We start from the raw sequence: 26,896 nt of genomic DNA, 5'->3' as shown, positions 1-26,896 counted from the left end.
CAGAACTGATTTATTGGTAGCAAATGCATTACTAAAATAGAATTACTTTTTATAATTTGATTTATTACTATTAATTCTGATCCTATTCAGCAGGAATTTTAGAGAGCTAAATTTTGGTTGGTGGGGTATCTCATTCAGATTGTTCTAACAAGCTTTCATCAAAGAGATGAATGTTCTGCTTGACACTTTAAGATCTCCTTTTACCTTTAATTGAGGAATATTAAAGACGTATTTTCCAAGGCCATATTACAAAGTAGTTACATTTGTTTAGGTTTGAGAATCCTGATAAATAATCTCTTTGTTCATAAGAAATATACACATTATACTCTACAATGAATGAATAAATAATATGGATAAGCAGGATATCAAGGCCAATGTAATATTATGTATTTTTAAAAGATCCATTTTATTATTTCTATGTCAAAGTATTCTGGCTGAGAATTCAACTAGAGGTTACTTATTCACATCAACTAGGCAACACTTAGAATTATTTGTCTTTTTTTCAATAATTACCTCATAGGAAATCAGAGTAGTATGTCATTTAGGTTTGATATAATTTATGTTAAAAACATTTTTACATTTAAAAAAAATATATGCCAGGACACTCAGCAGTTTGCAGAGTTAACATAATTATAAGTGAGATGAAAATAGAATATACGGGTTTCTCAGATAAATACATAAGCAGAAAGTATATTACCAGCTCATATACCGGTATTAAGGGCTAACTGTAATTATTTAGACTTAGTTATTCATAGGTATGCTCATTTAAATTAATGTGACTACAATTGTTTATACTCTAAATATGGTAAGTCTATAATCAGCCCATTCAAATGAAATTCATAAACAACTTATGTTTATCCATCAAGGACACACAAAGGTCAGAATCTTTAATGATGAACACAATCTCCACTGAATTAGGGATTAGTTTAGATTTTTTAATCTGTTGTAGAGCAATTTTTCTTGATTTAAAAAGATTCATATTTTCATAAATTTTATAAAACTTGAAGACAGTCAAACACATACATAGAAGTCTACAAAACAAGATGAAAATACATTTTAATAGTCATTTTAATACAGGGATATATTGTATTTTAGTGTCTAATGGAATGCAACAAACACACCTATAGTGCTATATTTTATTCTTGATAAAACAATTACATTTTATGAAAGCTGTCACCTGCCAATATTGTATACTTATGATCTAAGTTGAGAAATGGACTGACATGCCTTTGTGAGTTATGTGTGTGGGGAAGAGAGAGGATTAAATTAATGTGATAACAAATAGTCCTTAATAAGACTGGGTTCATGTATTTATTCTACCTGAACGATGGTAGCAAAAACAAGGCTCCTTTGCTCCATGGTCACTTCCAATCCATAGCATAAAAAGAAAAAGGAGAAGCCGAACTGTTACAGCACCTGTGTTGCAAAATGACTAATACTCCAAGAACTGTTGCTTGCAGTATACTTACCGTCTACCTTAAAAACCAATAGAAAACTAGAGATCTTTCATGAGGAAAAAAGACACTTGGATAGACAGCAAAATGAAAATGTATTATAATCCTCTATACTGAAGTGGTATTTATTTTCCACAAACTGCTTGTTCAAGTCAATTAAGTTAAAGGGAATGTGTTTATAGATCCACCAGAAATATCTTTCAATATATGTGTGTGTGCATGTGTATGTACAGAGTAAATTGTAGCAATATTATCAGTAAAATTATTTCTCTGTGATAATCACTTCTTATATGCAGTTATCTGCTTTTTGATTTAGAAAAGGACATTCCTTGAAAGTCTTCTGAAGTTCCTCTGTTCTAAATTTCAGAATTAGCTGGCTGGCTGATGTGGAAATTCCAGGATCCTACATAACATAAAGAGCTTGGTAGGATGAAGAGGGCAAGACTGATGAGGCGGAGAAGGAGCTAGTGTATTCTTCTTCACTTTCTCTTATATTAAAAATATTGACAGAATTCCGGAATGAAAACAAAATTCAACTGGAGGATGATTTAGAATTTATATTGGATTTTTTTTATTTCTCCAATATGTGGAACAACATATTATCTTTTGAAGTTTACCTCAAAACTGAGGCCAAAAGGAGATATGCTGATGGAGCATCATCCTCCCACACTCTTTGTTTCAAGCCCTGATTTCTTCTGCCAAGGACAGAGAGGAATTCCACTGGGGATAAAGGAATGGGAGGAGGGAGAGGGGCTACGGGGTAGTCCACCATCTGTTTTAACAGATGGGTCTGTCACATCAATCTAATTTGGGCCTAAGGGCCAATTCCGGCCTTCCCCAACCTGGTCCCCCGAAGACATGTTGAGAAAAGTTTTGTGATATTATGAAAAAAAAAAAATCTGTTATGGTATGCCTTTCAAGCTTTTGCTCTTAGAAACTTATGGTCTTCCAACAGAACAGTGCTTTGCAATCTGGAGAGCTAGTCTAAATTTATAGAAGGATGTATGGTCCTTTATTAACATTACTTAATGGAATAAAGTACAACATTATTATACTGTAACTATTTGTTTATTTTGTTGGAACCATGAGACATTAAAAATGTAATATGAATTTAATTTCATGGTAAATGTAATTATTAAGTGATTAAAAATCACTTAATTATGATTCCCTTAGCTTTATAACTTGTCCCTAGGCCTTGGAACACTATTTTAAAATAGATCTAGTGTCTGAATAATGCCGTTTTAAATCACAATGAAGTTTGTTATACTGATACACCTTTTAACATAATTCTATTAGTAAAGGTAAAGGTTCCCCTCACACATATGTGCTAGTCGTTCCCGACTCTAGGGGGCGATGCTCATCTCCGTTTCAAAGCCGAAGAGCCAGCGCTGTCTGAAGATGTCTCCGTGGTCATGTGACCAGCATGACTAAATGCCAAAGGCGCACGGAACGCTGTTACCTTCCCACCAAAGGTGGTCCTATTTTTCTACTTGCATTTTTTACATGCTTTCGAACTGCTAGGTTGGCAGAAGCTGGGACAAGTAATGGGAGCTCACCCCGTTACGTGGCACTAGGGATTTGAACTGAACTGCCGACCTTTCGATAGGCAAGCTCAGCATCTTAGCCACTGAGCCACCACATCCCCTATAATTTTATTACATCTGAACAAAAAGTCTCATTCACTTGTTTACTAATTCGGGTTACTGCTATGAAAAGGAAGCATATTATTGGACAAAAATTGCTATACAGAAGTCAATACACTTAGACGATCAGGAGAAAATGTTCACATGATCCAGTGTGTGACAGAGAAAATCCAAGGTATATTGTTGTGTTGGTTCTTTCACTTGACCGACTTCCATAGGGTGCTTACCACAGGGTGACTGTTGAAAAAAACACCTTATAGTGTGTGAAATGCATTCTCATGGATTCATTCAAGAAGCTGCTTCCAGCACTGGCCTATTTTCCTTAATTCTGCTAACCTGCCAGCAGAATTAAAGTGGTATATGAAAGTATTAACCAGGGATTATCTTGTGGATAATACAAAATGCCTTCTTAGCAGGTTGTAAAATCTCACATATGCTAAGAAAAGTCTGGCAAGAGATTTCTAGGCTGGCCACGTAAAGTCATCAAACAGCAAAATATTTCATATTTCATTCATATTAAAATAAAGATATTTTAAAATAGTCAAAAAGAGTTTGAATTACTCTTCATTGAGGATGACTAACAGGGGAAAGTAATGCTTTATGCCATTTCTGGGAAAGAGAGACTGGGGTTGTGAGAAGAGCCCATCTAACGGACAATTCGGTAAAGAGCTTTCATTCTCTATTCTTTCAATCCAGCCTGCATGCAGACCTTTCTATTTCTACAAGAGCTTCTGGAATGTAATGATTCAACTGAAGGGCAAACTGAAAAGCAAAATGGTTGAAATGTTCAAAAGATACAAGTCCTGGAAGCTGGGACAAGGAACTTTAACTGTAGCAAAAATAAAAAGCAGAAGTAATTACAAATGTAAATGTTGCTTGAGCTAACCAAAAAAACCAGTCCTTCTCTTTATGTTATTTACTAGCTTTCTCTAAGGCTGGCTTATGAGTAGTGTATTTTTCTTTGCTTTGTCTACTGCAGATTTTACTGAATAAGAATCAACTACAACAAGAATGGCACAGATTGCTATATCCATATTAAGTAATATGAAATAAATAAATAAAAAAATCTTTGCAGATAGATATGAATACAGAGCTGAGCAATCATGCAAATTGGGTGTATTTTATCTTAGATAAAGGAAATTACATGGCAAACATCTACAAACAAAGCACAGGAAATACAACGATTCTAAATGTTTATTCTCCAGCACTGTATGATTGATCATTTCTTTGCTATACCAAAGGAAAGTTTATTTTACTATTGATACTTGCAAGGGGATATCTAATGAGACTTGAGGATAAACACAAGAAATAGAATATTTTTATTGTACCTCAGCATCATTTTATAACACAGTTCTAAGCAGCTTCCCCCTCTTCCTTCCTTGTGTTCACTTTCTATTCATTCCCTGCATGTATAGAACAACTTCACTGCACTAGTGCAGGCTACCTTTATTCAGATGTATCTCCCCCCGCCTTGCTTTCATAGACGTACACCAGAGAATCTATAATTACTATACTCTGCCACTCATCATAGCTTTAGCAAGCATGACGAAAGGGGCAGCCAGTTGTTTTATCCCAAATATGCTTACACTAATTTTTTTGCAAATTCTAAATGCAAAAATTTACTTTGCAAAATAACACTGGTTCACATACCACAGTTTCACATACCACCAATCAGGTGATAAATGCATTTACTGACATAGAAAGTCATTTGTCCTGGAATGCATGACTTAATGTCTGTACTTATGAACCAAACACTTCTGAATTGAGGACACCCAGGAAAGGGGAAATGAAGACAGACTGGTTAAACTAGCTAATTCACACTTTCAGGCCCAAGTGGAATATTATTTTAAACCTGAAGCATATTGAATACCCAAAAGGAAAACAAGAAGACTTTATATTTTTATCTGAATTGTGCCAACTTCTTATACAGCTTATGTTCTTCTCTGTGTTCAATCTGCTTGATGGCCCAAAAGTCCAATGCTACTGCTGGGCATAAAGGCTCAGTCACTTTCAAATTATTTATAATACCACATTGATACATAAAACATTTGGATACTCCAGCTATTTGTTTTTCTTTATGAACTCTGAAGACATGTATTTTACAGGCCATTTGTGTCGAAAAAACATGTAAATTTTCATTGGGAGACAAACTAACTATAATCTCTGTACACCCTCTCCGTGTTTTATTGTGTTAATCTGCACATTCTTTCTCTGTTCATGTTTTATAATATCAAGAATAAAAGATGACGGACATGTTTTAGAGCAAATATTTAGTTTCCTTCAGGCTCCTTCCCTTAATATTTTCAGTAATATTGAAGCTACTATGATTTAACGTTTTATAATTCTCTGGAAATGCCATGTGATAGGATCCTAAACATCCCCATTTCACCTTATTGTAGTTTTTGATAAAAAAACAATGAATTTGAAAAAACCAGTAATATGAAAATGGAAGGAGAATCAACAATGCTGCAATGAAATAGTTCTAAGGAATTCATTTTTTAACAAGATGACCACCATGTTATCTAGAATTCAATGAAAACAAGCTACAAATGTTAATAAATTTTAATTCTAACTATATTCTATCCTTGTGAGTTACTGAAGGCATTTGACTATTCAGTATGGTTACCTAACATGTTACTATTTCCTTCTATAGACACAGCAAATGACTTTGGGCAGCTTCCAAGTTTCAATATGCAGATGCCACCCAGCCATTCCTTCCCAGTGTATTTAGCTTTGGTAGTCACTTTTGTGTTTTTTCCCCACAGTACACCAGACACTAGATTGATCTGATGTAATATAGCAAAGAAAAAAGGTACCTCCCAGTAATTTAACACTAAAAAAAGAAAAGAGTCCCACTGCTTTGCTGAATTGCAGGATGGATCCTGCTATGACAAAACTTTAGGAACAGCACTCACTAAAGAGAGCTCTCTGCTTGAGGTAATCATTTATGCAAAACAGAAATGACACCAATCAATGAATTTGTCTGCCTTTTCTAATACAACAGTAAATATATTTCCCAGAGTAAATAGGTACTTTAAAACTTCTCAGGAATTTAAGCTGACCTACCTGGGAGACCTTTCTGACAACATCGTTGCCCACACCAAGTCCCTGCACAAAGGAACGGACTGCAATAAAGGCCCTTGTTGCCTTGAGCTTCAGGTCCCTTGGAATCTCTCCAAATGGCTTATGCTGTTCCGAGTGCTTCACTATGCAGTCCATATATTCATCCGGAAGCTGGTACTGGGGATTCATCAACTTGAAGAGCCGCTCTAGCAGGTGAGTCCAAAATTCATTGAGGGCTTCTTCTAAGTTGATATTGGGACCTCGATAATAATGCCGCAGCTCACTATACAAGTCTTTGAAAAGCTTTACGTTCTGGAGATAAAGGTCTCCATACATACCAGGAAATGTGTCATAAAGTGCCTTCTCTGACTTGTTTAACAAATCCTGGAAGTAACCTGAAATAAAAAAAGTAGGAGAACAGGTCACTAGAAGAATCTCTGGAATGAAATTAACCTGAATTAAAGACATCTTCAAATTAAACTATTGCACCATTGCTAAAAGGAAATGAAAAAAACTGATATGTTAAGTACACTGGTATCTTCAAGCATAGAAAATGAATACCTGTCATCTGCATTGGTTGTTTGACTGCATAGATGCAAAACCAGATTCACATTCAGAACTGTAAAATATTTCTCCCAAAAATCTCATGCCCAGAATAATACTTCTTCAATATTCCCATGAATGTGTAAGACACAACACTACATTCATTCTCATTTATTGTATATTTGGAAATCAGGCATTGATGAAATTTTGGCAAAAAATTATTCTATGTGAAATATGCCCAAACATATTTTTACTGAAATGGTAACAGATAACAATTACATTTAAATTTTATCATACTGCTTAATTCCCAAGATAATATATGCAAATCACTATATAAATCAATACGATAAAAGGTCAAAGGGATTAAAAGATGGTAAAAGATTGTTTCCCATGCTTCTGCTCCTGACAGAAACATATGTGCATAAGCTTACCATCTTATTTAAGAGAATATATCAACAATAAATATATCTAGTAGTTCTATGTATGAAGACTAAAAGGTTTCAATATTTGCTTTTGGTATTAAAAGAGGACATTTAGAAAATTATTTGACAATTTACCAAACCTTTATGATTTAAAAGGTATAACATGACAAATAGCGTCATGTTCATTACCACCAATCTAACATTTATTAAAGGAGAACAAATACTATATCTTTTCAAAGCATTTTTCCAAGGTGCTGAGACATTATTTCCTTTTAGATATCATTTGTGAATATTTATACTAACAATAGCAGGTCATTAAATACTATAATGCTAGTACACTTTAGTGCAAGGCATCCCTTGTAAAACAGAAAAATAAGAACTAAGAGCTCCATTAACCCTAACAGAGAAAATTAGGGGAATCATCCTAGCTTTGAGTCAATTGAAGGTAGTACTGATTCCAGATCTGTGAAACTCTTATTTAGTTTTATCAGTTACTTGACAATATCCACCAACCAAAATCAGCTGCAAAAAGCACAAACCTGGCCTGAAATCACATAAATACGGTTTATTTGGTTTTTGCTCAGTGATTTGTCAATATAAACATTATGGTTTGTAAACAATGATTTATAGCTAAACATGTGGTGTGACTCCAGCCAAATGTGGGTCATTTGGAAAAGAATGGTTAAGCAAATAAGAATCTTGCATGAATGCATACCTAGAATGAAAACAAATGTATCTCAGAGCATGTTGTAAAAGATTTTAGCTTTATAACTATTGAATTCACAGTCCTTTCACACAGAAATCTGTTCCTATCCTAGAATCCCAAGCATTCTTCATTTCACTTAGCTTAGTTGGAAAAAAATGTTGAAAGATGCCACAATTAAAAAATAAAACTGTTGAAGAACTACTACACATTACATAGTCTTATCTTAGTTTATCTTATCTACCTTCTATGAAATAAAACAATATCTACATGTTTCTTTGAAATTATGAACAGAAATTACGAAATGTTGAGTTGCCAATCTGTATTACTTTATTGAATCAGACCAAGTATTTTTACATATCATAGTATCTGGATAGAGCAGCATTGACTGATATTAGTATCCACAAACAATAGTACCATTCTCTTTGATTCTTTCAGACCGCAGCTATTTATTTAAGAACATAAAGAAAAAGCAATAACCCCCCACCACTCCCCTGGCGACAACGTCAAATTAGCCCCTTTATGGACTCCATATCACTCTGAGGTCCCCAAGTCTGTTGGGTACACCAGAACAATTTTGCTATAGCAGTTGGTCAATCATACCTCTACTACAAAGAGATAATATACAGTTATACATGCAGATTATGAGGAAGAAATGTTAATATTTCAAGAAGTGGCTGAAGTGTTTTGCCTTTAGACTTAATAAAAGCCCAGAAATCATTCATAGCAGCAAAAAGAAATATTAATATTTCAAGAGGTGGCTGAAGTGTTTTGCCTTTAGACTTAATAAAAGCCCAGAAATCATTCATAGCAGCAAAAAGTTCTTGTAGACCTTCAAAAAGCACTGCTTCTTGAACAAATAGTTAAAATGGTACAGTATATCTCATTGTTTTTGCAATTTTTCAACAATCTATTCATTCTAACATTTTTTTTCAAAATAGGGAACAATTAAAATCATTTGTAAGTGCTAAACAATTCACAAACTGGTGATGATGTTGATGATTCCCTCCATCCATAAAAGAGAAAATATTTCACACTTTCTTAAATGTTAATGCTGATATACATTAAAATTGAGCAGATTGCTTGGCCATCACCTTAATAGGTAATACCAGAGGACCAAAGAGTTGGAAAGATACATTTAGGCCATAATGCAGGAATCCAAATTAAAGCATTCTAAATAGTTTCCATCCAGTGGAATACCACCTATCTGGGCAACTGGTTCCACCATCTAGCTATTTTTATTATTAAGGTATCAGTTCTGGTGTGCCTTCCAATAATTTTTATCCTTTATTTTGTATCCTGGACTTTGCAATAATATAGATAATGGGTCTTTGATTTCTATGTGGCATTCTTTCAGATAATTTGATGAGTACAAGCCACTAATGAAACAAATTGCTAAGAAAATTGCAGGGACTTGTTCAGGCAGTTTCTGAGATTATTACTAATCTCAGAATAATAATAATAATAATGTGATTAATTTCACATTATTATTCATGTGCTTTGGAAGTCATTTACTGTATCTACTGATTCTGCCTCCACTTTCTCCTCTGCCATATCACACTACTATTCCAGATTTTTTTGCACAAATAGCACTACCAGGTCAGCTATTCTATCCTACCTCCATCTATTATTTATGTTTTTTATATTTATCTCTGTTAAATTTCAATGTTACTTTGATCTATTTCTCTAATTAATGAAGATTATTACTCTTGACAACCCAAAAATATTGAAGGTTATATGACTCAGGACTGATCTTTATGGTACTATAATCAACACTTTCCAATATATTGATCTCTCTTTAAGTACAATAAGTGCCCCAAGAAAACCATTTTGGAGAATCTACATATGCAAATGGACAAGACATAAGCTTTCTTTTAGATAAATAAGATATCTCTTGAAATAACTATATCACAAGGCAAGTTTATGCATATACTTCAACTATAACTCTCTTGTGTAATTTAGTTTTAAAGATTAGTAGCTCTTCTATATTCGCTAATGCAAGATCTACAATAGTTTCTGACAAGTGAGAACTATCTCCCTGATTTAAGAGAATTCATCCAATCTTTTAATTAAGTCCCCAAGGACCTAATAACTAGGTTATTACAACAAGAAAATATAATACTTGTAATTTAAAACCAGAGAAGGAATAACATGGGAGCAATATGTGAAGGTAACAAGCAAGTTGATACATACTAGGTTCAGATTAGCTTCTGTTTATCATATGGGAAAAGTTTAGGAACCACAGTCTTTACCGTAACAGATTAATGCCTGATGTCTTCTACTAGAGGCTGGAAAGAATGTAAAAATTATTACAAATAATGAGATTAGAGAATTCAGATGTAGTATGTTCAGTTCACTGAAAATTATGAGATGCAAAGTATGCCTTATGAAGACAATTGTTGTAAAATAATTTACTAATGAAAATCAGTCTACACTAAGAGGCTGCTTCAAAGTTCACTAGACTCCCAATTGTAGGATAAAAACCCTCTTTTAGTAATTCTCATGAATAAAGGAAGATTGATCACAGTATGAATTAATATAATGTACAAGTCAGTGTAAATACTTTATAAGAAATTGCAATGAATATGTTCAAAGCAGTTTATATATTTTAATCTATATTTAGATCTAGAGAAGGCAAATTATGTCTGAAGATGATATGTACAGAGAAAAAGTTAAGTTTTCAAAATAGATCATCTTGCTGAAAGATGAGTGCTTCTTAAAATTGACATACACATTATTCTGTATTTATTTTTCAATAGCCATTGAACAAGGGTTCTAAACTTTCTGGATGATGAACACATTGTGAATTTTGGGAAGTTATAAGCATTCTCCAAAAACAGTTGCCTTATAGAATTTCTAATTATGAAACAAGGATTTATCAATCCTTGTTAATTGTTGAAGATTAGGCATGCTTTGAAAATAGTAGTGGAAGTGGTTCAAATCTTATGCAATACCACTTTAAATTCAAATTCATTAAGTAAGGGGAACTATGGGCCTTTTATGACTTGTGGACTTCAGCTCCCAGAATTCCTGAGCCAGCATGGTTTAAGCCACCCGAGCTAGAGAGCTAATACTTTAAAGAAATATGTATTTTTTCAGATCTGCACAGAATCCTGAAAAAAATATTGCTGTAATGAATAACAGAAAGTTGTTGTTGCAATGCTTATTTGAAGTCTAAAATATTTCTTCTGAAATATTTTGAAGTATGTTATTTACGGCTCTGCAGTTCCTTCTCCTTCCTCTCTTTACCATCAGTTTTCTTGTATCTGCCATTTAGGGTTAGTTAATGCAGGGGTCCCCAACCATTGGCACGGGGCTGTGGCATGTCAGCAATTGGGCCACACAAACAAGCAAAGCCCCATCCATGGGATGCAGGCACCACACAAAACCATGCCCCCTCTGGTCCATGGAAAAACCTTTAAATAGAAATTTAAATTGTGTGTGCATGACTGTATGTGTATTTATATCTGAAAAAGTATGTATGCAAATGTATGCAAAGAAATTAACTGTAGATATGCCTTTAAAAGCAATTTCTCAGTCTGCTTATAAGATGTTGTATTGAACAGTATTGTAAGCATATTCTGCAAATGGGCAGTGTGAATCTTAAATGTTAATCCTTTTCTTTAATATAGATTTTCAAAGACTTCCATCTCAGCAAAACAAATCACTTTCTTCTGCACAAAGGAAGGTGCTTTATCTTATTGCTAGATAATATTGTTTGAATTCCATATACAGGTGAAACTCGAAAAATTAGAATATCGTGCAAAAGTTCATTTATTTCAGTAATGCAACTTAAGAGGTGAAACTAATATATGAGATAGACTCATTAAATGCAAAGCAAGATAGTTCAAGCAAGCCTTGATTTGTCATACTTTTGATGATTATGGTTTACAGCTCATGAAAACCCCAAATTCACAATCTCAAAAAATTAGAATATTACATGAAATCAATAAAACAAGGATTGTACATAGAACAATATCGGACCTCTGAAAAGTATAAGCATGCATATGCACTCAGTACTTGGTTTGGGCCCCTTTTGCATCAATTACTGCCTCAATGCAGCGTGGCATGGATGATATCAGCCTGTGGCACTGCTGAGGTGTTATGGAAGACCAGGATGCTTCAATAGCAGCCTTCAGCTCTTCTGCATTGTTTGGTCTCATGTCTCTATCTTTCTCTTGGCAATGCCCCATAGATTCTCTATGGGGTTCAGGTCAGGCGAGTTTGCTGGTAATCTCATGGTCATTGAACCAGGTTTTGGTACTTTTGGCAGTGTGGGCAAGTGCCAAGTCCTGCTGGAAAATGAAGTCAGCATCCCCATAAAGCTCACATGTGGAAGGAAGCATGAAGTGCTCCAAAATCTCCTGCGTAGATGGCTGCGTTGACCCTGGACTTAATGAAGCACAGTGGACCACCACCAGCAGATGACATGGCTCCCCAAATCAACACAGACTGTGGAAACTTCACACTGGACTTCAAGCATCTTGCAGTGTGTGCCTCTCCATTCTTTCTCCAGACTCTAGGTCCTTGGTTTCCAAATGAGATGCAAAAGTTGCTCTCATCAGAAAAGAGGACTTTGGATCACTGAGCAACAGACCAGTTCTTTTTTTCTTTAGCCCAGGTAAGATGTTTCTGACGTTGTTTGTTGTTCAGGAGCGGCTTGACAAATGTCCAGGATCCATCTGTGTGTGGTGGCTCTTGATGCACTGACTCCAGCCTCAGTCCACTCCTTGTGAAAGTCCCCAACACTTTTGAATGGCCTTTTCCTGACAATCCTCTACAGGCTGCAGTCATCCCTGCTGCTTGTGCACCTTTTTCTTCCACACTTTTCCCTTCCACATAACTTTCTATTAATGTGCTTTAATAGAGCACTTTGGGAACATCCAACTTCTTTTGCAATTACCTTTTGAGGCTTTCCCTCCTTATAGAGGGTGTCAATGATGGTTTTCTGCACAACTGTCAGGTCAGCAGTCTTTCCCATGATTGTGATTCCTACTGAACCAGACTGAGAGACCATTTAAAGGCTCAGGAACCCTTTGCAAGTGTTATGGCTTAATTAAATGATTAGAGTGGGACACTTTGAGCCTAGAATATTGAACCTTTTCACAATATTCTAATTTTCTGAGATTGTGAATTTGAAGTTTTCATGAGCTGTAAGTCATAATCATCAAAAGTATGACAAATCAAGGCTTGAACTATCTCGCTTTGCATGTAATGAGTCTATCTCATATATTAGTTTCACCTTTTAAGTTGCATTACTGAAATAAATGAACTTTTGCACGATATTCTAATTTTTCGAGTTTCACCTGTAATGCTCTTAAATTGTGATTGTTGATCTTTTGGAAATGAGTACCATTCCGATTTAGTAATTTAGAAATTCTGAGTTACTGTGTTAAAGAGGATGGAGCTTCTCAAGGGACCCATTAACTAGCCCAGGTTCCTAGTTTCCCAGTTTTCAAGTAACAAATGGCACAAATCTCTAACCATTGCAGAACCTGTACAGGAATTATTCCACCCAAGTAAGCTTGTTCTAATCTTTCAGTATATTTAACCAACTTGTTTCATCCCCGCTTCATTATTGTCTGTAAGTAGATAGAGAAGTGCACAGTTGCCATTTATTTCCGGAATAGATATTTGATTTTGAACCCAAATATTGGTTGCTTTGAATGAAGCAGAATTTTCTGTATGTAGAAAGAAACTAATGAATCAAAACTTTATCCAACTCTGAACACCAGATAGCACCATTGACAGTTTCATGTCCTTTCTGTTCTGAATTTTATTTTATGACATTTAATATGTTTGTTTATTCTTTAGGAGAACAAAGATTCCTGCCTGAAGATAAAAGCCACACTGCCGTAGGAAGTATATATATCAAGAAATATATACACAACTTATATACAGCATATTGTTGTTTTAGTAAAAGTGAAGAGCTTTATTTATATTTGGTTGTTTGGCGAAGGTGGGATAGACATGAGACCTACTGAGAAACAGTATTTCTGAAAAATTGGGGGAAAGCAAAGTAAGAATTAAATAAAATGTTGACGTTGTTCCACTCAGTAGGACTGACGCTAATTCTCAGGCAATAAATTTTAAGTAACATTATCTAGATATATATTTTATAATGGCAAGTGAACTGGACTTTGAAAATAACGATGTCTTTGTTTTTATGCAGCCTTCCTGTTTTAAGATACTTCTTTCCATCTGGAATGTGAAAGGCCCTGTTTATTTAACACCTAACATCTCAAAAAGGCTAAAGGGATTTATGCTGCACAGTGGCTCTGACATTGATTTTCCCCAGTGAGAGGAAAGAAGAGGATAAACCTACTGTTGGAATAACCTTTTCGTTTTCAGGCAGGATCTTCCTTATCATAAGTTCTTACCGTAGTCACATTTTATCTCTCCTCCATGCTATAAAAATCAATTTCCTTTGTTGCCTGGAAAGAACTCTTAACATTCTATTTCAGAAAATATTTGTGGACTGGAGATTTATCCCTATAATATTATCATACTTTTGCAAATCCCTGATATGTCTGGTGGCATATTAAAGCTATGGTGACATGTTACCGTTAAAGCAATCCACATTTTGGTATCTGAATTTTTAAAAATAAAGTTGATGAAAAAAATGTTTTTTAAAAAATGTTTTATTATTTATTATTATTGAAGCAACAGTTTTTGACAGCTCTTTGAGAACTCTCTTCAAATGTTATTCAGTTTTCATTCATATTTCAGACAGTGAAACAGCTCAATGAAAGTTGTAGAGAAGCTCTAATTCTAATAGGCTTCAGGGAAGGAGCACTCCAAATTATATCTGATAATAAACAGAGTTTATTATCGGATATAGTTTGAAGTGCTCCTTGCCCATGGAAATATTACCTGATGCAATTTTTAAAATCTCCCTCTCTGTCCAGATATATGGACTTGAATTCCTGTACTTCTTAGCACTGGTTATATTTGCTAGGAATCTAGGCAAGCAAGCTGGGGAGACTGCCTTATACAGACAGCATTAACCTGCAGAAATAGATTTGACTGGCAAAAACTACAATTTAGGTATACTCTTTGTAGCTCATTTTAGTCAGTCACTTGACTAGGATTGCCGCTCCATTATTGTACACAACCCACCTTGGAAATGCAGCTTACAATAAATATATAGAGTTGCGCAATGCTTAGGATCTGAAGGATGTTTCAGAATGCATGCATGTCACACTTGTCTGCAACCTGTTAAAGCAATTGCTCCATTTCCCAAGATGGCACAGCTTTGCGTAATAACAGTTTTGCTTCTGCATAATCCTGGGAAAAGACAATTTGGTTTTAGAAGTGGAAGATGCATGTTACTTTCATGCCCCCATGTACTTCAAAGCAAATTTTTGCCTTGTGTCTGAAACTCTTATTGAAAGCAGGAATTTAAGCTGCACAATTCTCATTCTAAGTAACTAACAGTAAGAGTTGCCATAATAACTAAAACAACCCAACCCAAGAGTTGTCCCAAAATGAGCAGATGAGAAGGAAGGTCACGTAGGACTAACCTCATAATTTTTTATTTGTTTCTATTGAATGCAATAAAAAATATCCGATGCATGTTAGAGTGCTATTACTACCTCAGGACATTTTTTGTGTGTGGTTACCTCATCAAAACAAAACAAACTTTTCCCCTCTCTTTAGCTCATTTTCTCAGGAATGATGGGAGCTCTTTAAAGAAATGTCTCCATGTCATGTTTGAAGGTGCTCCTCCAGAACAACCTCCAAATAAAGGTTAGGCAGGTGGTTACTTTTTAATTGTGTTGTACAGTGGAATGGTCTCCTAAAATGGCTTGCTTGGCATTCACACTGCTATCTGTTTTGCCTTCTCTTTTCACAGACCCATTAAAGTTTAATGCTTTCATTCTGAAAGCCATCCTAAATTAGGTTTAATGACCTCTCATCCTTTTTTTTTCTTTACTAATTACTGGTTAGAAGATAAGTAAATAAATGAACAACCAACCAACCAACCCACTATCTGGAAAGCTATAGTCTGCTCCAGGGGTGAAATCTACTTACCTTCACAACTGGTTTGGAAGTGCATGCGCCCCACACACGTGCTTGCTTTGCTCGTGCACACACACATGTCACGTGCACACGTGGATTCTCTACGCATGTGCAGAGGGTAAAAAATAGGTTACTTCCTGGTTAAAAACAGGAAGTAGCGACGACCGGGTGGGTGGGCAGAGCCTCGTGCCACCAGCGTACCGGTTCGACTGAACCGGTCCGAACCAGGAGCATTTCACCCCTGGTCTGCTCTTGTATACAGTGCTTTAATTATAAGTGAAGCAGAAGGAGTAGCAGCCTTCCAAACCTTTATCAGCTGTAATTCAAAAGTTAAAATAGCTTCATTGATCCCAAAGCCTGAAAGTTCTCAAAGAGCTGTACTCTGTGAACTAGCTACATAGTGATACAATTTCCTTAGGTTACAGGATTGTTGTGTTGTGATTTATCCTTTAGAGCCTTGGTGGTGCAGTGGACAAAGTGCTGTTATGTAGCTCTTAGCTGCCAGCTGCCTGCAATTAGTGTGAGTTCAAATCTCACCAGGTTCAAGGTTGACTCAGCCTTCCATCCTTCCGAGGTAGGTAAATTGAGGACCCGGATTGTGGGGGCAATAAGATGACTTTGTAGAAACACCGCTTATGGGGGGCCAAAAGTCCTAATAAGCAGGTATATACAAAAGAATGAAGGATATTGCTATAAGTGCATTGTAAGCCGCCCTGAGTCTTCGGAGGAGGGCTGTTGTGGCCCCACCCTCTGAGCCTGTCCCATCGGAGGAAGAAAGCTCCGAGCATGAGGAAGAGGAGTCAGCCAGGCCTCCCTCTCCAGGCCCCTCCCCTCTGGCATTGTCTCAAGTGCCGGCCGAGGGAGAGGAGACAGCTGATTTGGATCAGAGTGATGAGGAAACATCATTCCTGGACGCACGCCTCCGAAGGCGTGATAAACATTTGCAGCAGTTTAGGAGGCGTGCTAGGGATTAGAACTGAGTCACTGGACCACACCCCAGAGACTATATAATAGAGGGTGGTGGTCAAGGATCTTTGTGACGAACAAAGCAAACCTTAGATAGTCACTAAAGCCTCGTCCGGAACTGCTGAGAGAAAGATTTAAAGTGTCGGACATTTGGACTCTTGAGTATTTATCTTTCTGTTTTTACTTTGAAAATAAAGTCACTTGGCAGACGGTGTGTTTATCGCTGCCAAGTGGAAGATAAGACCTGGGTGCGTTCCAAAGTGTTTCCTTAACCCTTGATTGGCTGTGTTTGTGTGTGTGTGGGTACGGGGACAGATCAAGGGCGGCATATAAATTGAACTAATAAATAAATAAATAAATAAATCCTCTACTAATCTTAAAAAAAAAATCACGAATTTTTGGCATCATAGCCCATTTTTGATGTTTCAGAAACCCTCATATTTGCTGAATATTTGTTAAGTATGTTCAAAGGCCCTGTTGGTCTTTCGTAAGGCTTTAAAAACTTGTATGTGTACCTGGGCCTGAGGCTCTTAATGTGCGGAGGGCTCGTTTCTTGGCTTTACCAAGCGGTTGGTTAATTATCTTGGTTGCTGTATGCATGTATTTTTGGATATTTCTACTGCTTTAATTGTTTTAACTGTTTTATAATATTTATATGTAGTACTAATTATACCTAATTTACAATTGTAAGCCTCCCAGAGTTACTTGGCTGAAATGGGCAATCATAGAAATTAAATGGAATGAATGAATGAATGAATGAATGAATGAATGAATATTTTGTCTTGTATAGAAGGACACTTTGGGCCTCCACTCCCATCTTTCCAATAACCTACCAGTGATCTTCTCGATGCGTATGAGTCAATCTTCATAGCACTTTTCTTCCCTCTCTCCCTTCAGTCTATGCAGTTACAGGCTTCCTGCTGCATGGTCATTGATGTTCCTTTCTCATATTTAATCCCATCAGTTCACTCAGTCCTACCAGCCTTCCTATTCTATTTGAACCTCATTTGAACTTTAATGCATTTTTTTTTCACTGATTTTTTTTCATGTAAGTTTCACATTCTTGCACTCCTCCCTGAAATTTCCTCAAGCCACTCCCAGGGTTGAAGTCCCTGAAGGAGAAAATACAGATTCTTCTTCTATGAGAATATGGAAAATGTAGGAATTTGGAGGCCACTAAAACTGGTAAAGGCTGTTCTAAGTTTTCATTATTTCCCAAGATTTGGATAAAAAATCAGATTTTCAATACGTACACATTATGCTACTCCTTTCCTGGGTAAACAACATGCAAATGGCTACTGGTGCATCATTTAGTCATCTGTATTTTGAAAAATTATCTTTCATCCAAATGTGCATGTTTCAACATGAACATAAAAATAGCTAAACATTCCAAAAAACATTCCAAAAACGTATCCACAAGACCCGGTGGCCTAGAAATGGAGCTCTAGCCTCACAATCAGGAGGTTGTGAGTTCGATCCTAGGTAGAGCCACATGTAGGGTCTCCTGCTTGGGCAGGGGGTTGGACTAGATGACCTGCAAGGTCCCTTCCAACTCTGTTAATCTGTTACTTCTGTTACTTCTTAGAGAGTCAGTTTAAAACAAGGAATGATGGAAAGGAATAATTCCTCGGTTCTCTCATTTGTCATTAATTTAAACAACTTAAAAGGAATTCACAATATTTTCCTGAGGCGCAGGACTGGAATTTGGATGGAAAGATGGCCTTTATATGGTCAACTATTAATTCGATGCTTTTAAAGTAGCTTATTTATTTAAAACACAAACCAAGAACTCAGAACACGCATTTACTCCATTTCATTATAATGAGATATTCAGAATGTCTTTCTTAGTATAAAAAATATTATTATTATTTTTTAAAAAGTACCTTTCACACTCATGGACGGGAGTATCCACAAACCAGTGATTAATGGACCACTAGAATTATTTCTGCAGAGATCATGTTCTTATAATACTGAGCTTGTCTCTTGAAATACCATGCAAAATCACAATAATATTCTTGCTATGAAAATATGAGCTAATACACAGTGGACAGAAGATCTCTAAATGATATGGTCTGAGGCTAGCTAAGCTCTTCCCATAATTAAAAATGGAAAAAAAATTAAACAATCTTTGTCATTAAGTGCTGGTAATTAAAACCATTAGCTTTCCTCCTTTAAAATCGAACACACTTACTTCTTTGTTAGAGTGGATGAACATTAAGCCTCCAATTATACCCTAAAGGAGATGTTGCTCAAGTAGAGCATCATTATGTTATTTTTCAGCATTTTATCATACTCATGACTCCCCCCGCAACCTATCCTGCTGGAAAACAAAACATTACAATTAAGCTGCTAAAGTCTCTGTTACAGAAAATTTTGGGGAGAGGTATCTTGATTTTGGATTTCAAGCAGCTGTTCTGGAAATATAAACATAACACATTATTTTTTCTCCATCCCACTTTCTCCCCAAACAGGCCACAATGATTTTTTTTCTGTTTAGATAATTCATTTGGTGCCTCCACAGAGAACACAAGCCAATCATCAGTCATATCAGTCATAAATTAATAAAGACCCTTTATTAATTTAAATGCTACAGCAATCCATAATTTTTAAAGTTAAAAATACAGATTTTGGCTCAAAAGCGATTTAGAGAAATGTAATGCAAGTTTCTGAATCACTTTTAAAAGATGAATACGATTTTTTATACATTTTGAAAACTACATTTCAAAATTAAATTATACAGCTGATTTTAAATCTATTGCTTAGGGTACATATCCTGTTAATTATACTTTAATATACTTTGCACTACATTTAAAACCTTTTTATAATAGCAACTTTAAGTCACAGGTAATTGTAAATTATAAATATTTGCATGAAAAACCTAGATTATTTTATATTGCAAGGCTGCAAGAATTGTTTCTTGGCATTCTCATGTAATTCCATTTATGCAAAGGCAAAGCCGGTAAAATCAGACAACCCCTTTATAACTCTATCAAAGATTGCCAAGAAGGTGGGTGAAGTCCCTAGATAATTACTCATTGGTTAGACCCAGGACATCATATTATAGATGGAGCACTGTCCTTGGCTGCCTTTAACTTGCCCTCTCTCTCACATATTTTATAAAACCGAGAAGTGTTATGAGAAAATCATAAATGAAGGAGGAGGAGGGCTGATAAGGTATCCAAACAACATGTAAGTACCAAGTTCAGAAATCCGCCTCCAAGCACCATTTACCTCTGCAGTAAATGTGTGCTAAACCCCAAGTCTGTATTCAAGAGCAGCAACTTGTTCAGCTAGGCTAACCATAAATTATTTTATCTGAAATTATGTCTGTGTGGTTTTAGTCTTTTTCCTTTTTTCCCAATCCCTTGGAACACTGCAAATTATGTACAGGGATTAGAATTCTTTCATCACAGGATAACTCAGAGAACTGAACAAAATGAATCAAAATGTGAAGTGAGGGGAAGAAGCCAACAAACAAGAGATCTGAAAATAGGCTGAATCAGGCCAAGGGATGTTCAGATAAACCAGTAGGGTTATGAGCTAACCGCTGTAGAGGGTAAGAAAGACTTAAGAAAAAAAATGCTGTTAAAAGCATTCCTTTCCTGTCTTTCCCAATCATAAAAATCAAAATAGGGCATGGAAAGTTTACCCAAGGAATATCTTATTTTTTTTTCACACAGACCTTAGTATAATGGGTGAGAGAATACCAGTAGTAAAAGATAAGGTAATCCCACTCATTCTGTAATGTTGCCTGCTGTAAGATTTTTCTCTTTCCCAGAGGCACAGATGAAATTTTTTCCCAGTGGTTCTTTGACCTGCACTCTTTAATGTTTTATTAGTGAAGGGGAGTGGAATGAATTGGCTACTGAATTGGATAGTGATGTGTAGTGGAGTTCAGTTGTTTCTCCAGGCTCAGAAACATGTTGAATTAATTTGGGCTGAGCAAATAGACAATAAACCAAAAAGATCCAGAACATGAGAAAAGCTTATTCTACATTATTTGCTTTAAATTAAAAGAAAACAAGTTTATATTTGTTTTAAAAGAGACCAAACTATATGATTTTTTTCCCAATAAGGGAAGTATTAAGGTCAAATAGTGGCTATCTGCTATCACTACTATCACATGTGGGAAGAATTCAGTGATGTTATAGGATATTGGGAATTTCTGTTGTTAGGACAGGATTTACATTTTCCATAACCACAGAAACAGGACATTGTGTGTATGTGTACGTGTGTGCTTGTGCTCACATCTACATAAAAATATTATTCATATTTTACACAGATCAATTCCTCTGTTAACATTCTGTCTTACAGAAAACAGACATATCAATGCACAAAGTCTACATGCTTTCCTCTAAAGGACTGTTATTTTACTGGGATGTGATCACTTAAAAATATCGGAAATTGCACAAACTTGAGTGCATTATTTCTCTGCTATTCATTAGAGCAACCCAACTTTTTCTGGCTGCCATATGAAGTTGAAAGGCCTGTGGTTTTTTGGTGGTATCTGGAAAACCTGAGGTACCTTCATTCAACTCTTACTTTTGGATTCCTAGATTGCTTTGTATAAAAAGCAGATAGAAAGGATGTCTGAATTTCATGTAAAAGAAAATATATTTTATATGAAAGAATTTTATGTAATTCAGAAAACTGCTGACTTTTCCAACAATATCAGAATATAGGGGACACATTCTATTTAAACAAAATATATCTGTTGATTTCTATAGGAAAATGAATACCATGTTTCAGTCTTTTCAATGTTAAAAAAAAGATTTAAAAGTCCTTTAGTAGTGATAGGGCCATATATTATGAATATTTATTCATAAAGTTAATATCCTGGACTTCAACAATGTTTCCTTTCAAGGACTCTTAATTATCAATTGGCAATGTAGATCAGCAAACTCCCCAAATTCAATAATAAACCTAACCAATACAATGGAAGGAATTTCATCAAGATGGTTACAGGATTTCGGTATTCTTCTGAAATTTATCTCATGAGACAAATTCTAAATCTCATTAAAATTTCATGACATTGCACAAAATATAAGGGAAGAACATTGATATTTCAGGAGTGATTTACTACATTGGGATATGTCTATCAACCACTGCATCGATCAAGAGCCATGGTGGCGCAGTATTGCAGGCTAACTCTGCTCACATTGCAGGAATTCTATTCCTTCGATCCTGATTGGCTCAAGGTTGACTCAGCCTTTCATTCTTCTGAGGTTGGTAAAATGAGGACCCAGATTGTTGGGGCAATATGCTGACTCCGTAAAGCGCTTAGAGAGGCATAGTAAAGCACTATGAAGCATTATATAAGTCTAAGTGCTATTGCTATTACATGAGTGACATAGAGGTGTGGAGCCATGTGTATATTTTTTTGGATTTAAGTTGCACTGAACTAAATGATGGGGCTAGGTTATTTGCAGGACTGCCTCTCTCTAATTGTTTCTACCTATCCTGTGACATCCAGCAGAAGAGAAATAGCATGGATCTTATCAATTAAAGAATGTCATCTTGCAGGACCTAGGAGGCGAGGCTTTTCTGTGGTGGTTCCTGTTCTTTGGAACAACATTCTTTAGATCAGGGGTGTCAAACTCACATTGTCACGGTGGTGTCATGTGACGTATTGGGAATTCCCCCCCCCTTGCTAAACCGGGCGTGGGCATGGTCAGCTTGTGATATATCTGGCCCATGGGCTGGGAATTTGACAGCCCTGCTTTAGATATTAGATTGGCTTTAAAACTATCAGCCTTTTGCAAGACTCTGAAGACATTGTTTTGTTCCTTGACATGGGACCTTGACATGGTTGAATTATCTGTTAAGTCTGTGAGAGGACTATTTTAACTCTTGTTTGATTTATTTTTACAATGGCTGCTGGTTGTTTTTTATTTTGTAGTTGCTTCTGTTTTTAACTGCTGTTAGCCATCCTGAGCCACTAGGGTGAGATGGGCATCCACATACATTGAATAATTAAATAATTAAATAAAAAAATAACTAAATCCCACCTACCAAGAGGGAATATGATTGCTCTTTCATCTCTATAGACATATGTATCCGTATTTATATAATTTACAATTAGATCCATGGCATTCATTTGGAGCAAACAAGGAAAAGTAAAGTGAAACAACTTGCTTGCTTTAAAACAGATGTTAAAAGGGAAAACTAAAAAGTGATGGGAAAAGGAGGTGACTTGCATTTTGTTTAAACTGGCAACACTGTTTATTCAATTGTGGAAAATATAAAGACCAGAATAAATGTAAGTGACAGATGAATTCTACATTCCTGGGTAATAGATCAAACATGTTTGTCTTAATTTGGAGCGTGCAGAGGAATGCAACCACAGTTGTCTGTTCTCTAAGAGCAAAAGAAATTATGACAGGCAGCTGTCAACTGGATTGCTACAGCTGGCTTTGCTTCTTTGGTTATGGTCTTCTTGCAAACAATTGTGTTAGTTCTAACCTGGAGCTTTTCAAAGCTCCTTCCATCTGTTCACATCATAATAATCTTGCTTTGCGTACTGACTGCAGCTGCCCAACACAGCTGCTCCCTTTTTGGTGTTCTTTTTCTCCAATTTTGAAACAACTGTTAAGCTAGACTGCCACTCTATTCCATAATCTTTGTCTATTAAGAATTGGAATTCATTCACTCACATAAAATGAGGATTTCTGAGCTAATATAGTTCAACTGTGACATCAATGTATTTAAGCCTGAACATTTTGAACTAACCCTAACACCACATACAAATTAAATCTTCCTTTTAATAAAAGGTTCATGGTTTCTCAAACAATTAAATCCATGTAAACAATGAAACTAACAAGGTATCATCTAAATGACAACTCACATTAATCTTCTTAGAATGCAATCCCAGGCATGTGCTAAGAAATAAGCTCCACTGTGTTAATTATGATTTATGCCCTGGTAAATTGTAGAGGATTGTATCCATAGACTATGGAATTTATTTATTTGTACTCAGAAGAGTTTTGGCGGGAGGAAATAACATTTTCAAGGTTATTTTAATTCTGGTAAACCTACTTTGACATTGCGGAGAGGGCGGTTGAATATTTCCTAGGAAGTGCACCCTAACACAAACTGAGTGTTCCAGGAGAGAGAATGATAGAAAGTCCAGTGGGTAAGCTTGGAATTCTTCTTTTTTCTCCTCTTGTATTAATATTAATGACATGTAGTGGAGGATTTATTAATGAGTAAAGTAAGAAGCATGGAACCTGGCAATGCTACACAAAAAGGGGAAATAAATTTACATCTCAATTTATGGATAACTTGAAAAATGTTATGAACAGTTCTCATTCTATCACTCCAGTTACCATGCCTCTAAGTCAATCAAGGGTTCTGCATGACATTTTTTAGTTAATTTAATTTAATTTAATATTTGAATTTATATACCGCCCTTCTCCCGAAGGACTCAGGGCGGTGAACAGCCAGAAGTAAAAAACATCAAATACAAAATTTAAAAACAATTTAAAAATAAATTAAACATTTTGGCCAGACAGTTAAAATCCCCCATTAAAAATCCAAATTAAAATACACAATTGGAGAGATTAGGCCAGCCCGACTTGATGAAATAAAAAGGTTTTGAGGACTCGACCGAAAGTACGTAAGTCCGGAATTGTCCGTATCTCTGGGGGAACTCTTTTCAGAGGGCAGGTGCTCCCACAGAGAAAGCTCTCCCCCTGGAGGCCGCCAGTCGGCATTGTTTGGTCGACGGCACCCGGAGGAGCCCCTCTCTGTGGGAGCGTACTGGCCGGTGGGAGGCTCTCGGTGGCAGAAGGCGGTTCTGTAAATATCCAGGCCCTAAGCCATGGAGTGCTCTAAAGGTGGTCACCAACACCTTGAATCGCACCCGGAGGACCACCGGGAGCCAGTGCAGCTCATGCAGGAGAGGTATTAGCCATTTGTATCCATGCCACAGAAATTTTGCAGTTAATGACTAAATACTGGTTGTTTTTGCCACATTTTGGCCAGTAAGCCAAAGCACTATAGTCCCTTTCCCCAAGCATGCTCATGCTATTCTATGCAAGGTAGTACCACTAATCTGGAGACTACACTGCAAATCTGAGGAAGATGGGCAGTTTAGAAATATAAAAACAAACAAACATGCTCTCTTCATGTTGCACCAATATGTATATTCAGCATACTGATGTTCTTGGAATTACAAATGATCAGGTACAATCCCAACAGAACAGAATATTTGTAGTACAGGGTTGAATGGTGTGTGTGTGGGGGGTCTGGGTGCTCGATTGTTTTCTTACAGAAATTTCATTTCCCAGCTAGGTAACATTAACAGTGCTAGAAGGAAGTGGGCTTTTCCCTCTGTTTATATATAAACCACTGATGGTTTGCCCTATCAGTGTTCATGGAATTGTTCTTGGTGGATCTTTGATTAGGCTGTTGTTTATTGAGTTGGTAGTTCCTTCACTGGGGAATTGTTTACTGCTTAGTGTCAATTTCTGCTTATCTGGGTGTTGATTGCTGATCATGTGGCATTGTGGTCTCTTGGTATTTTGATTGTCTCTTTTGAATGGTCTTTAGATACTCTTTATCTTTAAGTGCCTGTTTTGCTGATTTGTCTCAGTGCCAGGCTTTCAGGAATTTTGCAATGTTTTTGGACTTGCCTTTTGGTGTAAGATTTCATTGTCTCCCAGTTGAAACTATAGTGGAGTTTGTCCATGAGTTGGGGAATTAAGGAGCTTTCATCATGTCTTTTGACTCCTAGTTGGTATTCGGGGATATGTTCTGCTAGTCTTCTGCCAGTTTTCCTGCATGACCAATCCTATAGCATTACTACATAGAAAATATTCTTTCAGTTCTAGACTATTCTATTTTATTGACAAAACTTTTACCATGCACATTTATTAGCTACAGCTGGAAAACTGGAAGAGAAAAATACTAAAACTCCCTTGAACAACTGGTTTAGTCAAAAAGGAAACACAAATGAATACCAGAATACAGAACATAGTATTTAAAGAAAAAGTAGAAATAATTTAACATGTTTTTGGGGTTTTTTTGGTTTTTTTTATTTATATGCCGCCCTTCTCCGGACACTCAGGCCGGCTTACAATGTGTTAAGCAATAGCCTTCATACTTTTGTATATTTTATACAAAGTCAACTTATTGCCCCCACAAACCAGGTCCTCATTTTACCTATCTTAGAAAGGATGGAAGGCTGAGTCAACCTTGAGCCTGGTGAGAATTGAACTTGCAGTAATTGCAGGCAGCTGGAAGCTAAATTTAATTTTAATTAGTTTTAATTAATTAATTAATTAATTAATTTAATTAATTAGTTTTAATTTCTTTCTCCAAGTTGATATTAAAGTTCAACTTCCAGAGTCACTCAGCTAGTATTATGGGGATTATTCAAATCCAAACCCAAGTTATTTGGAGACAACCAGGCTGAGAAAGACTGATCTTTTATCTATACATATTTGTACATGTTACTTAGTAAACTAGATACGGGTACTATTTATATCATTTTTTTCAACCTTAATCTCATGAGAACTGTTATATTGTAAAAAAAGTGACAGATGGATGAAAGCTATTATGGAATAATATGTTTGACAGGATTTATTTTGTTCCTGTAAATAGTTTTGTTAACTATTTGTTAGAACTTTTTTTTTTGGCGTCTTCTGTTGCTTATGTTAAGACATTATGGAACTTCCTGGGTACTTAGAAGCTGCATATGCAGATATTTTGAGGAAGGTAAATTCTTCCTTTAAAAAAAAAAAAAAACTATTTACTGCTTATCTGCATATGATCATAAATTATGTACAAACCTATATATAGGGAAGAATGCCTTTTAATCACAACCTTAAAAAAGTAATAAAGTCACATGTGAAAACAGAGATTCTATGAGAACTTAGCTAATTTTTAATGTTTACTTTAAACTCTGAAGGCTGGTAGATGTTACACAGAGATACATACATAGATGCCATATGGCCAGCCTCTACATAAATAGAGGGAATAACCTAGCTTTTCTCTCTTTCTCTCTGTCAAAGGATATAAACTATGTACTGCTCCGAGAAGTGGGGAACAATTAACACTATGCCTACCAAAGTGTGCCAT

The 26,896-nt window shown here is 35.9% G+C and overlaps 1 protein-coding gene across 2 annotated transcripts in view; it reads right to left on the bottom strand.

Moving 5' to 3' along the window:
- Positions 1–26,896, bottom strand: part of GPC1 (glypican 1) — a 176,489-nt gene that overhangs the window by 15,734 nt on the left and 133,859 nt on the right. For both annotated transcript variants that reach the window (XM_087872697.1, XM_034439496.3), the window contains one exon: positions 6,164–6,555. In XM_087872697.1, the coding sequence (XP_087728823.1) occupies positions 6,164–6,555 (392 nt within the window). The remainder of the gene's footprint in view (positions 1–6,163; positions 6,556–26,896) is intronic.

The sequence above is a fragment of the Pantherophis guttatus genome, chromosome 6 (genome assembly GCF_059756535.1).
Source record: "Pantherophis guttatus breed Tessera chromosome 6, ASM5975653v1, whole genome shotgun sequence".
Taxonomy (NCBI): Eukaryota; Metazoa; Chordata; class Lepidosauria; order Squamata; family Colubridae; genus Pantherophis; species Pantherophis guttatus.
This window is presented reverse-complemented; position numbering and strand designations above follow the sequence as displayed.